We start from the raw sequence: 13,371 nt of genomic DNA on the forward strand, positions 1-13,371 counted from the left end.
TCAGCATGTTAAATTCCCAAAAGATATTAAATTTATAAATTAATTTAGGGAAACCTGACTTTTTAATAAAATTGGTTCTCCCCATCAAGGAATATTATATGCCCCTAGTTATCCCGGTCTTTTTGCTGCTCCTCAGGAAAAGGGACTTTTTGTGTTTTGTTTTATTTTTTCATTTATGAAACTGATGTACCACCTACTGCCCTAAGGAGGCAGGTGATTTTTTGTTTTGTTTTTCATTTAGAGGTAAGTTTACTACTAGGTATTTTCATTTTTATTGTTGTGGGAAAGACATCCTTTTCCTAAAAAAAAAAAAAAAAAAAAAAATTACATTTCAAGACCGATGCAAAGCTAGGTGCTGTGGCTCACACCTGTAATCCCAGTACTTTGGGAGGCTGAGGTGGGCATATCACTTAAGGTCAGGAGTTCAAGACCAGCCTGACCAACATGGTGAAACCCTGCCTCTACTAAAAACACACAAATCAGCCGGGTGTGGTGGCATACACCTATAATTCCAGCTACTCGGGAGGCTGGGGCAGGAGAATCGCTTGACCCAGGAGGTGGAGGTTGCAGTGGGCCAAGATCACGCCACTGCACTCTAGCCTGGGAGACAAAGAAACTCTGTCGAAAAAATCATCATCGTCATCATCGTCATCATCATCATCCCAGCACTTTGGGAGGCCAAGGCAGGAGTTCAAGGCTGCAGTGATCTATGATCATGACACTGTACTTAGCCTGTAACAGAGTGAGACCCTGTCTCAAGCCAAAAAAAAAAAACCACAAAGACTGCTGCTGTTGGCATTTTGGAAAGCCGCTGATTTTACAGACTTCAATCTTACCAAAATCTCATGTGGAACTTCCTATGGCCATAATTGTCTGACTTGCTTAGAGTCCTAGGGTCCTGTGTACCAACAAATGCCAGGTAATAAAATAATGTGATGAAAATACAATAAAACAAACTGGAAAAAAACGCTGTTATTAATTTATACCGCATTCACTCTCAAGTACAGATTGCTGTCAGTAGTCAAAGCACAACCAGAGTATATCTGAGAGCCAGAAAGAACAGGGGAAATGATCTGGTGGCAGTGGGAGAAATAATGTCGTCCAGACCACATAAAAATGACACTGAATTACAAATTCCAAAGTACAACACACAGCAATTCTAATCAATGCTGGAAATATGCCTTACCTCCTCAGGAACACCAATTCGTTTAGCGGGGATTTTCTGAAAAGAACTTTCAAAGAGGCTTTGTCCGAAAGAACCATAGTTCTCCGCAGCAGTCTGGGAATAAATAATTCCCTGTGTTTAAAAATAAAACAGGGACAAAATAAAGTGCATTACATTTTAATTATAAAGATATCAAGATAGTCTACTGGCATTTCAAACATTAAGTAGCTTAAGTCAAAAAAAAGTGAACAGTGCTGATATTAATTTTCCTCCATGTTGTCAAAGGAGTACAGTCCCCATCATCCTCAAATGGATGATCTCAATGGTTATTTTGTGACCTCCTCTTCCTCCTAAGCATGTCCTGGATTTTTTCATGAAAGACTTGCTTTCTGAAGGTCATGATTATGTAAGTAAATGAAAGAGGCACTTAACTTGGAACAATGGGACAGGCGACTCTGTCTATTTTAGTTTCCATTTGGCTTCTCTGCTTTACAAGAGAAGACTGGGCAATGGCTACGTGAGACTTGGAAAAATGCAATATTTTCTTGGCTTTTTACCTAGATTGAAATCGCAAATAAAGCATTTGAATCCAATACCAATAAACTAAAATTTTAATTGTTTCGAAATTTTTAAATGTATCTTTCGCTAACTTTCTAAATTCAGGAAAATTACTCAAAAACTGTATCCCAGGCCAGGTGCAGTGGCTCATGCCTGTAATCTCAGAACTTTGCAAGGGCGAAGCTGGAGGATCACTTGAACCTAGGAGTTTGAGACCAGCCTGGGAAAAAAGGGAGACTGTGTCTTTACAAAAAATATAAAAAAGAATTAGCTGGGCATGGTGGTACACGCCTGTGGTCCCAGCTACTCAGGAGGCTGAGTTGGATCACTTGAGCCCAGGAGGTCGAGGCTGCAGTGAGCCGTGATCGCACTACCGCACTTCGCCCTGGGCAACAGAGCGAGACCTTGTCCCAAACATAAAAAAAGAAAAAAAAAAACTATGTCACAGGATATAGTATATCACAGGATATAGTATGTCACAGGATACAGCCATTTGTAATGGATTCAAACTGTTAAATTATGGAGAGGAGGGGAGGAAAGCAAAGTTAAAATAAAATTAGAAAATTTGGCAGTTTTAATTACTTCAAATGATACTGGAGAGATATAGTGGCTTCCAATTACACAATATGTTGCCTTTTATTTAAAGAGGATAAAATCTAGAAGTATGAAAATTTGGTCATTAAACCAAAAAAGTCTCTGGAAGGCAAACATGAATTAGAATTAGTAGGAGTGCCTTTGTCAGAGATGAGTTTACTAACTTCATGCTTGAAGTCAGGCATGCTTAGCCTTCACTGAGTGGCACATATAACACCTATTGACATCACAGAGATAAGATCTACAGATAGGCCGGGTGTGGTGGCTCACACCTGTAATCCCAGCACTTTGGGAAGCCAAGGTGGGTGGATCCCGAAGTCAGGAGATTGAGACCATCCTGGCTAACACGGTGAAACCCTGTCTCTAGTAAAAATACAAAAATTAGCCGGGGGTGGTGGCAAGTGCCTGTAGTCCCACCTACTTGGGAGGCTGACGCAGGAGAATCACTTGAACCCCGGGAGGCAGAGGTTGCAGTGAGCCAAGATCATGCCACTGCACTCCAGCCTGGGCAATGGAGCAAGACTCCTTCTAAAAAAAAAAAAAAATACTCAGAATCGAGAATCACTTGTTTAACATTCTTGACAATCTGGCTGTAAATCAAAGAGTACTTCTATAATGATAATTAGACTTTCTGGGCTGGGTGCAGTGGCTCATGCCTCTAATCCCAGCACTTTGAGAGGTCAAGGTGGCAGATCTCCTGAGCTCAGGAGTTCGAGACCACCCTGGGCAACATGGTGAAAACCCATCTCTACTAAAATACAAAACTTAGCCCGGGGTAGTGGCGTGTGCCTGTAGTCCCAGCTCTTCAGGAGGCTGAGGCACGAGAATCACTTGAGCCCCGGAGGTGGAGGTTATAGTGAGCCACGATCACGCCACTGCACTCCAGCCTGGGCAACAGAGTGAGACTTCATCTCAAAAAAAAAGAAAATTAGACTTTCTCATTTTATCTATGTTTTAAAGTCAATCTTTTATGCTACACTTGCATATTACCAAATACCTCTATCAACACCACAAATGGAATCAGAGAAGCATAATTTGTCAATAAATTTCAATATAGATCGTTTACCTACAGGCGCAACACAATTGATCCTTACTCCACTGCAGGCCCATTCCAAAGCTAAAGATTTGGTGAGGTTGTAAACACCTGCTCTTGCAGCTCCAGAATGCCTTTGAAAGACAAAACATAAACATGACAATCAGCTTCTGTTGAATATTTCTCTTGTTCACCAAGCTGGCAGGTATGCCAACTACCTGACAATTCCACCAGAGACTTCTTGCTATGGAGTCTGTCTTGTTGAGCTTCTGTCTAAACAACAAAGAAAAAACTATGTCCTTCGGTATTAAATCCAAGCCACAGCTGATGATCAAGCAACTCTCACATGGCATAGACCCAGATAAGGCTCCTCAAATCACTATGCAAGAGGAATACTTTCAAGAACTTTGATTATAAAGGAAAACATATCGGTAATTTTAAGGATTTCAAGCATGTGGTTGTTTTTAAAATCAATTTTAAATAACAAAGGTGGCGAGGTGCAGTGGCTCACACCTATAATCCCAGCACTTTGGGAGGCCGAGGCGGGCAGATCACCTGAGGTCAGGAGTTCAAGACCAGCCCGGCCAACATGGTGAAACCCCATCTCTACTAAAAATACAAAAATTAGCCAGGCATCGTAGCAGGCATCTGTAATCTCAGCTACTCAGGAGGCTGAGGCAGGAGAATTACTTGAACCTGGGAGGCGGAGGTTGTAATGAGCTGTTATTACACCACTGCACTCCAGCCTGGGCAACAGAATGAGACTCCATCTCAAAAATAAATGAAGTATGGGGTCTTGCGTAGATAGACACTATGGCTTAGAATTTCTAATTACAAGATCCTCAAAACCAAATATAGGATAATTTAATGTAAGAAAATTAACTTATACAACTAATTAGGAAAATTCTTCCAATCAAAGGCATTTGAAATCAGATGGTAAAAAACACATTATTTAGTAAATCTTGTTGGACTTCCTTTAACATTTATTTTAGCATAGGTCTGCTAGTGATAATTCTTGCAGATTTTATATGTTTGAAAAAGTCTTTAATTTATCTTTGGTTTTGAAAGATATTTCAATGGATGCAGAATTCCAGGTTTGCATGCTTTTTTCTGTTGGCACTTTAACGATGTTACACCACTGACTTCTAACTTGCATTGGTGCTGATGAGAAATCTGTTCTGTCTACAATGTGTCTTTTTCCTCCAGCTGCTTTTAAGATTTTCTCTTCAAAAAAAAAAAAAAAAAAAAAGATTTTCTCTTCAGCACTGGTTCTCAGCAATATGGTTATCATGTGCCTTGTACACTTTTCTTCATGTTATTTGTACTGGGATTTATTGAGCTTCTTGGATCTATAGGTTTATAGTTTTTATCAAATTTGGAAAATTTTCACCCACAGTGTCTTCAATTTTTTTTCTGTCCCTGTTTCTCATTTCTCTTTCAGAGACTCCAACTGTCTCATAGTTCACGAAGGTTCTGTTTTTGTTTTTTGTGTTTTTGAGACAGAGTCTCCCTGTCACGCAGGCTGGAGTGCAGTGGCACGATCTCGGCTTACTGCAACCTCTGCTTCCCGGGTTCAAGCGATTCTCCTGCCTTAGCCTCCCGAGTAGCTGGGTTTATAGGCGTGCGTCATCACACCTGGCTAATTTTTGTATTTTTAGTAGAGATGGGGTTTCGGCATGTTGGCCAGGCTGGTCTCAAACTCCTGGCCTTAGGTGATCTGCCCGCCTCAGCCTCCCAAAGTGGTGGGATTACAGGCATGATCCACTGTGCCAAGCCTCAACTGAACATTTTACAAACTGACTATGCCTTACTCAAAACGCTTGGAACCAGAAGTGTTTTGGATTTCAAATCCGTTCAGATTTTGGAAGATTTGCATATACTACCTTGTTTATCATCCCTAATCTGAAAATCCAAAATCTGAAATGCTCCAAAAAGCATTTCCTTTGAGCATCCTATTGGTGCTCAGAAATTTTCAGATTTTGGAACATTCTGGATTTTGAGTTTTCAGATCAGGATGCTCAACCTATATTTGTGTAATTTTTTTTTTTCAGTGCCTGTGTTATCTAAGGTTGTAGAAAAAGACCTTCTCTATTGCCTCTTAAAAATGCAATCTCTGGCTTCCCCAAAAAATGGAAGGAATCAGAATGTTGAAAAGATACTAAAGAAATCAGCAAATATATATGTATTTTTAATCCACACTTGTCAACTGCTAAACTTGTGTTTTTCAAGTTACTTCCTGGCATATTGTTTTTCTCCTGGTTCTCTTTGGATGGCCTTTAGATTCTTCTGAAAGAAATGACTGAGATAGGCCAGGTGTGGTGGCTCATGCCTATAATCCCAGTACTTTGGGAGGTTGAGGTGGGCAGATCCTGAGGTCAGGAGTTCGAGACTAGCCTGGTTAACATGGTGAAACCCCATTTCTACTAAAAATACAAAAAATTAGCTGGGCGTGGTGGCAGGTGCCTGTAATACCAGCAACTCAGGAGGCTTAGGTAGCAGAATCGCTTGAACCCAGGAGGTGGAGGTTGCAGTGAGCCGAGATCGTGCCATTGCACTTCAGCTTGGGCAACAAGAGTGAAACTCCATCTCAAAAAAAAAAAAAAAAAGAAAAGAAAAGAAAAGAAAGAAATAACTGAGATAGTAGGTTAAATAAGGTCACTAAGTTCTTTTTTCTTTCAGGGGGCGGGGACACAGTCTCACTCTGTAGCCCAAACTCCACCTCCCAGATTCAAGTGATTCTCATACGTCAACCCCCCAAGTAGCTAAGATTATAGATGTGTACCACCATGCCTGGCTAATTTTTGTATTTTTAGTAGAGATGGGGTTTCACCATGTTGGCCAGGCTGGTCTTGAACTCCTGACCTCAGGTGATCTGCCTACCTCAGCCTCCCAAAGTGCGGGGATTACAGGTGTGAGCCACTGCCCCCAGCCCCACTGACTTCTTTTCTGAAAAAATAAATATCTATTGTCAATGGAAAAATTCATCAAAATCAAAATAAGAGTCAAATATGTCAAATTCCATTATGGTGAACTTCACAAGATATTCCAAATTCTACAGTCACGGATGTTGTAAGTTGGTCATTAGCTAAAAAATAAATTTGGGGTTATTCAAAGATACTTAATGTAGGCCAGGTGCGGTGGCTCATACCTGTAATCCCAGTACTTTGGGAGGCTGAGGTGGGCGGACCACGAGGTCAGGAGTTCGAGACCAGTCTGGCCAGCATGGTGAAACCCCGTCTCTACTAAAAATACAAAAAATCAGCCGGGAATGGTGGCACGCACCTGTAATCCCAGCTACTTGGGAGGATGAGGCAGGAGAATTGCTTGAACCCGGGAGGAAGAGGCTGCAGTGAGCAGAAATTGCGCCACTGCACTCCAGCCTCGGTGACAGGGCGAGACTCTGTCTTAAAAAAAAAAAAAAAGAAAAAAGATACTTAATATAAAAACAACTTATAGGCCGGGCACAGTGGCTCACGCCTGTAATCTCAGCACATTGGGCGGCTAAGGTGGTCAGATCACCTGAGGTCAGTGGTTCGAGACCACCCTGACCAACATAGAGAAACCCCATCTCTCCTAAAAATACAAAATTAGCCCGGCATGGTGGCACATGCCTGTAATCCCAGCTACTCGGGAAGCTGAGGCAGGAGAATCGCTTGAACCCAGGAGGCTGAGGTTGTGGTGAGCCAAGACCGTGCCATTGCACTTCCAGCCTCAGCAACAAGAGCGAAACTCCGTATCAAAAAAGAAAAGAAAAGACAACTTGTAATAGGCTAAACCTAGTATATAAATATTCCCCATAAAGGACAACTAGATGATGCTCTCCCAAACCATGACTCCCAAATCCTCATCATTCTTGAGCTTTTCTTTGTAATACATACTTGAATATAAATGTTTTCCTTCTCAACCATTAACAGTAAAAAGATCCTCCAAGTAAATGCCTTAGTTGTGATAATCCTGCGGCTTTAGGTGCCCTCCTGGATGCACAGCCCCAGAGCCCCAGGGCCACAGGCTCTAGTGTAGGAAGCCCTGATGCAGTTCAAACTCCTCTCCCTGGTAGTTAAGGCCTTTTCTGACTCCCACTCCGTTCCCAGCTAGTAATTTCCATTTGGCCACACCACCCATCATCACAATGAATTATTTGTAGTTCCCAAAAGCGCCATAATGTCTCAAATTTCTGCGTCTTTACATAGTAAATGTCTCATTGACTTGCCTTCCTTTCTCCTCCTCCTATGTCACCAAACTCGAGTTCACCTTCGAGACATGTTGCCAGGATGCTGCCCTCCTCTGTGCCCCTGCTTGCACACTTGCAAATACCTTTGCTGGAACATCCAACACCTTCTCTCTCTGGCTGATTATTGTCATACTTTGCTCCCCTACTAATTGTGACTCCCTCAGAGCGTGGACGGCATCTGATTCATTTTAGTATTTCCAGATGTACCTTGTGCATGTACCTGTACCGGTCAAGTAAACAAGTGACAGCCAACAGTTTCAATTTGTCTCTTAAGAGAGCTCAAATTTAAAACAAAGGAGTGCTCAATCTCTGACATTCACCCTCCTCATCTATTGTAGAGGATACCGAAACCTATGTCTTCCGAATCTCAAATTACAACACCATGATAATAGTGAAATAAAATTAGCAAGTAATAAGCAGCAAGTGCAAAAAAGAAAATATAACAGAGCAGACCACAATAAAATTGAAAATATCAGCCAGGTGCAGTGGATCACGTCTGTAATCCCAGCACTTTGGGAGGCTGAGGTGGGTGGATCACCTGAGGTCAGGAGTTAGAGACAAGCCTGACCAACATGGTGAAATCCCGTCTCTACTAAAAATACAAAAAATTACTGGGCGTGGTGGTGGGTGCCTGTAATCCCAGCTACTTGGGAGGCTGAGGCATAAGAATCGCTTGAACCCAGGAAGCAGAGGTTGCAGTGAGCCAACATCGTGCCATTGCACTCCAGCCTGGGCAACAAGAGCGAAACTCCATCTCAAAAAAAAAGAAAAGAAAGAAAAAAAGAATCAGAGGCACATAGATAGTAAGAATAGGTTTCCTTCACGAATTTTGTTTTGCCTATAGACACACATACACGTATGTGTTCTCTAGGTCAAGATGTAAAATTTTTTTCTTACTATGAGTCATGGTCAAAAGTGTGAAAGCCATTGGAAAAGGAAACGATTCTTAAAGAATAAAAGCAAGAAATATCTGAAACATATTTCCACAGCAAAGACTGTCTTTTCCATAGCAAAGACAAGTTGTGTTTTTTCCTCCAACCGAATATCAGAAAAGCCACTGATTTCATTTCAAAAATGTATTTTAAGCAAAGAAACTCTCATTACTTCTTACATATGCATGAAGGAGGATAAATTTCACTCATAAAGGAACTACAACTTTTCCAAAGGTCAGTTTGGCAATATCTCTTAAAATTACAGTGGCATTTGGCTTCGGACTTAGCAAATATACTTCTTGCAATTTAGGCCACACACCATCTGATGTATATAAAATGTTACTTACTGCAGGTTTTTAGTTGGGTTTTGGTAATAACAACCCAAATGCTCACCAACTGGAAATGGTTACATAAATCATTCCTTACTTATGGTTTATAAAGTGGCATATTAGCCATAAAAAAAAGAAGAAATCTCTTTAGATTTGGGTAAGAAAATATCTCCAGGATATTTGCTTCATTTGAGAAAAATCAAGATACAGAATAGTGTTTAAAGTATTCTAAATTTTTTGTTAAAATGTAGGAAAAAGACATGCCCCCAAAACTATCAACAGTAATTGCCTGTGAGGAATGGGAAATGCCAGAAAGAACCTACAATCTGAATTATTTCTTCCAAGATGCTAAAATAGGTAAATATGTTTAGTAAAGAATAATGAGCAGGAAAAGAAGGTATAGTGGTATCAATGGCCTGCACACCATTTTTTACTCTGTTTTTAGTAACATCACATTGATTTCCACCTGAGGAAGTACCTCTTGCCTGTTCTCAGTGCATGTCCAAGTGGTGATGACCGCAGTTCCTCATTCCTCAGGCTGACCATGCATATCAGAGCAATCTCATTTCTACAGTTTTTGGTTAATGGGTGAACACATGACTAGGTAGTCTGAATCTGGCAGTCTGAATCTGAACGGGAATGTTTTAGAAGTACTTTGAATTTTAAGTTCAATAAATAATAAATAAAACTTTGAAATTTAACTTCAATTTTAAGTTCAATTAAAAGAAAATGCTAACTATTAGGATCACAACTCATTAAAGGTATTAATGATCTTGATTTAAGAAATGTTCCCTATCCCGCTTCCCCCATTCAGAAGACAAAACTCAAAGACGTAGAACGAAAACAGTATAAAAATGCTTACGCAGCTAATGGAAATCCAGCTTTAGCAAGGACAATGATATTGACGATAGATCCTCCATGCTCTTTCATCCAGGAGTTGTAAACTGCAGGATAGAGGCAAACTTGATCACTAAATTTTTAAACAGTGTCCTGCTCCTCCTGATACCTTGTTTCAGCACAGTGTCTGTTTGGTTTATGTTTTACATGTTCATTTACATTTCCTTATAAAAAAGCCTGATTGAGGTAAAATTTACACATCATAAAATTCATCTACGTTAAGTGTGCAATGTAATGACTTAATAAATACACACAGAGTTGTGCAACCATTACTACAATCCAACTTTAGAACCTTTCCATCACCCCAGAAAGTTCCTTCACACCCATTTGCAGCTCAACCCATCCCCAGGAAAACACTCATCTTTCTGTTTCTCTAGATTTGCCTTTACCTTTTCTGAAAATCTCATGTAAAGTGAATCATACAATATGTGGTCTTTTGTGTCTAACTTCCTCCACTTAGAATCATGTTTGTGAGGTTCATCCATGTTGCAATGTGTTAATAGTTCCTTTCTGATTGCTGAGTAGTATTCTGTTATGTGCATATGCCATATTTTATTTATCCACTTATCAGCTGATAAACATTTGGATAGTTCCTCTTTGGGGCAATTATGAATACAAATCTTTGTGTGGTCATATGTTAACTCTGTTTAGCTTTTAAAGAAACTGCCAAATGGTTTTCCAAAGTGTCCCCACCATTTTACATTACTCTCAGGAATGCATGTGGGATGTAGTTTATATACACCCTTGCTGTCTGATTTTTTCATAATAGCCCTCTAGTGGGTGTGAAGTGGTATCGCACTGGAGTTTTTATTTGCATTTCCCTAACGACTAATCATGTTGATCTATACATCTATCCTATGTCAGTACCACATTGTCTTAAAATCAAGAAATAGCTGTGAAATCAAGAAGCGTTAAGTCCTCCAACTTTCTTCTTTGGCAAAATTGTTTTGGCTTTTCTGGGCCCTCTGCATCTCCATATATAGTGTAGGATCAGTTTGTTAATTTCTGCAAAAATGTACAGGGATTGCACTGAATCTACAGATCAATTTCGGAAGAACTAACACATTAACAATATTGAAACTTCTAACCCATAAACACTGAATATCTTTACATTATTTAAATCTTCTTTGATTTCTCTCAGCAGTGTCTGGCAGTTTGTAGCATACAAGTCTTACACTTCTTTTGTTAGCCTCATTGTTAAATTTTATGATTTATATATGCTGGAAGCTCCACTTGATATTTGGCACCAATTCTACTCATACAAATCAAGATAACGCTAGAGATGTATCTCCAGTCTCTCTTCAATAGAAACCCGAATTCTTAGAATTTAAAGATCAGACAAAATTAAATACTCAATCCTATTAAGGGCTTACGCAAAAATAAGAATACCTTACCATTATTACCGACTGCTTCCCTGTGAGTTTTTACCAATTCATAATATACAACAGAAAAAAGAAAGTAAAACCAGTAGAAAAGAAGACATAAAATACAACATATTCGGAATCTAAGACAATTTTTTCACATTATTTTCACATTGCTAAATTTGGGATGCCTTACAGTTGGTAGTATCTTACAATTATAAATAGCAGTGTTTTTACTTTCTTAATGTATATAGAATGATGGTGAATTTCACAATTAATTATATCTTTGGCCCAATGAAATACAATAGTTATTTTTAAACAATACGATCATATACCTAGAAAACCCGAAACTAGTTTGACAAACTATTAAATAAAGCTGCAAATTATCAGTTAAAGCAAGAAGATAAATTTGAAAAAAATAAGTTTTCAATAAACCAACAATAGTCCAGCTGAAAAATAAAGTGTAAAAAGAGTCCATTCAAACTAGCAATAGCCATGAAATATATCTAGGCATATAATCTTAATTTAAAGTGATCTATGTGATTCAAACCACAAACCTTTGCCAAAAGATATAAACAATATTTTATTAATGAAAAGATATGTTATGATGGAAAGATTCTATGTTTAAACATGTCAATTATTTCCAAGTTATTAAATTTAACACAATTCCAATCAAATTTCCCCAGGATTTCTGAGGAAGAAGCTTGAATATAAAATTCATGTCAAAGAATAAATGGGCCTGGTGTGATGGCTCACACCTGTAATCCCAGCACTTTGGGAGGCCGAGGTGGATGGATCACCTGAAGTCAGGAGTTCAATACCAGCCTGGCCAACATGGCAAAACCCCATCTCTACTAAAAATGCAAAAAGTAGCAGGGCATGGTGGCACGTGCCTGTAATCCCAGCTACTCGGTGGGCTGAGGCAGGATAATTGCTTGAACCAGGGAGGCAGAGGTTGCAGTGAGCCAAGATCACACCACCGCATTCCAGCCTGGGCAACAGAGACTCCGTCTCAAAAAAAAAGAAAACAAGAGTAAATGGTCATGAATAGCCAAGAAAAGTTTGGAAATAAAAATAAATAAAGCAATATTTTCCATATCATATCAAATACTGAAAACTATATAAAACCATTTGTTTTTAGCACAAGAAAGAAGAATAACCATTTATTTAAATTATTCTATACAGACTTTCTGCTTCTGGACAAATACCACCATATCCATATATTTATTTATTTCTTAGTTCTGAAAATGTCTAGAAGAAATGATAACGCAGTAGTAGTGAACACATGTAGCACCCAAATCTCACCTTCTAAAAATCATTCCCGGCTAGGAGTGATGGCTCACACCTGTAATCCCAGCACTTTGGGAGGTCCAGGTGAGAGGATCACTTAAGCCCAGGAGTTCAAGACCAGCCTGGACAATACAGAAAAACTCTGTCTCTATGAAAAATTTAAAAATTAGCCAGGCGTGGTGTCATGTGCCTATAGTAGCAGCTGCTCGGTAGGCTGAAGCGGGGAGGATTGCTTGACCCCAGGAGTTCAAGGCTGCAATGGGCTATGCAGCCTTGAACCACTATACTCCAGCCTGGGTGACAGAGGAAGACTCTGTCTCCAAAAAGTAAATAAATAAATAAGCAAACAACAATTATGATTCCCTAGTAAAGGGAACTAGGTCTTCTTGGAGAAACAGGTCTGAGCCATGTCAAAAAGACACAGAAGCCAGATCAGCCAGACAACTAGAACGTCAGAAAGAAAATGACAATAATGGGTTAGAAATACTGAATAAAAATAAATTCCATTCATCAACAGTAATGCTTAGGAGATGGGGATAGGGAGGTGAGAAAACAAGGAAAAACTCATCTTCATAAAAGAATGCCAATTAATAAATAAATAAGGCATAAATTTTTTAAATCATCATTGTGCATCTTCCAATTCTGAAAGTGAATTGGGCAAAGATCAGAAATGGAATCAGCCAGGAGCAGTCCCTCACACCTATGTCCCAGCACTTTGAGAGGCAGAGGCGGATGGATGGCTTCAGCCCAGGAGTTTTGAGACCAGCCTCGGCAACATAGGGAAACACTGGCACTACCAAAAAAAAAAAAAAATTAGCTGAGCATGGTGGTTAGTAGCCATGCCAGGCGCAATGACTCACGCCTATGATCCCAGCACTTTGGGAGGCCGAGGCAGGTGGATCACAAGGTCAGAAGATGGAGACCATCCTGGCCAACATGGTGAAACCCCGTCTCCACTAAAAATATAAAAATTAGCCAGAT

General features: G+C 39.7%; 1 protein-coding gene across 1 annotated transcript in view; it reads right to left on the reverse strand.

Moving 5' to 3' along the window:
* Nucleotides 1-13,371, reverse strand: part of PECR (peroxisomal trans-2-enoyl-CoA reductase) — a 50,456-nt gene that overhangs the window by 19,219 nt on the left and 17,866 nt on the right. The window contains exons 3-5 of the mRNA XM_011964682.1: nt 9,705-9,812; nt 3,388-3,484; nt 1,187-1,297 (exon numbers count right to left, since the gene is read on the reverse strand). Coding sequence (XP_011820072.1) covers nt 1,187-1,297; nt 3,388-3,484; nt 9,705-9,812 — 316 coding nt within the window. The remainder of the gene's footprint in view (nt 1-1,186; nt 1,298-3,387; nt 3,485-9,704; nt 9,813-13,371) is intronic.

This window comes from Mandrillus leucophaeus, unplaced genomic scaffold (genome assembly GCF_000951045.1).
Source record: "Mandrillus leucophaeus isolate KB7577 unplaced genomic scaffold, Mleu.le_1.0 Scaffold70, whole genome shotgun sequence".
Lineage (NCBI taxonomy): Eukaryota > Metazoa > Chordata > Mammalia > Primates > Cercopithecidae > Mandrillus > Mandrillus leucophaeus.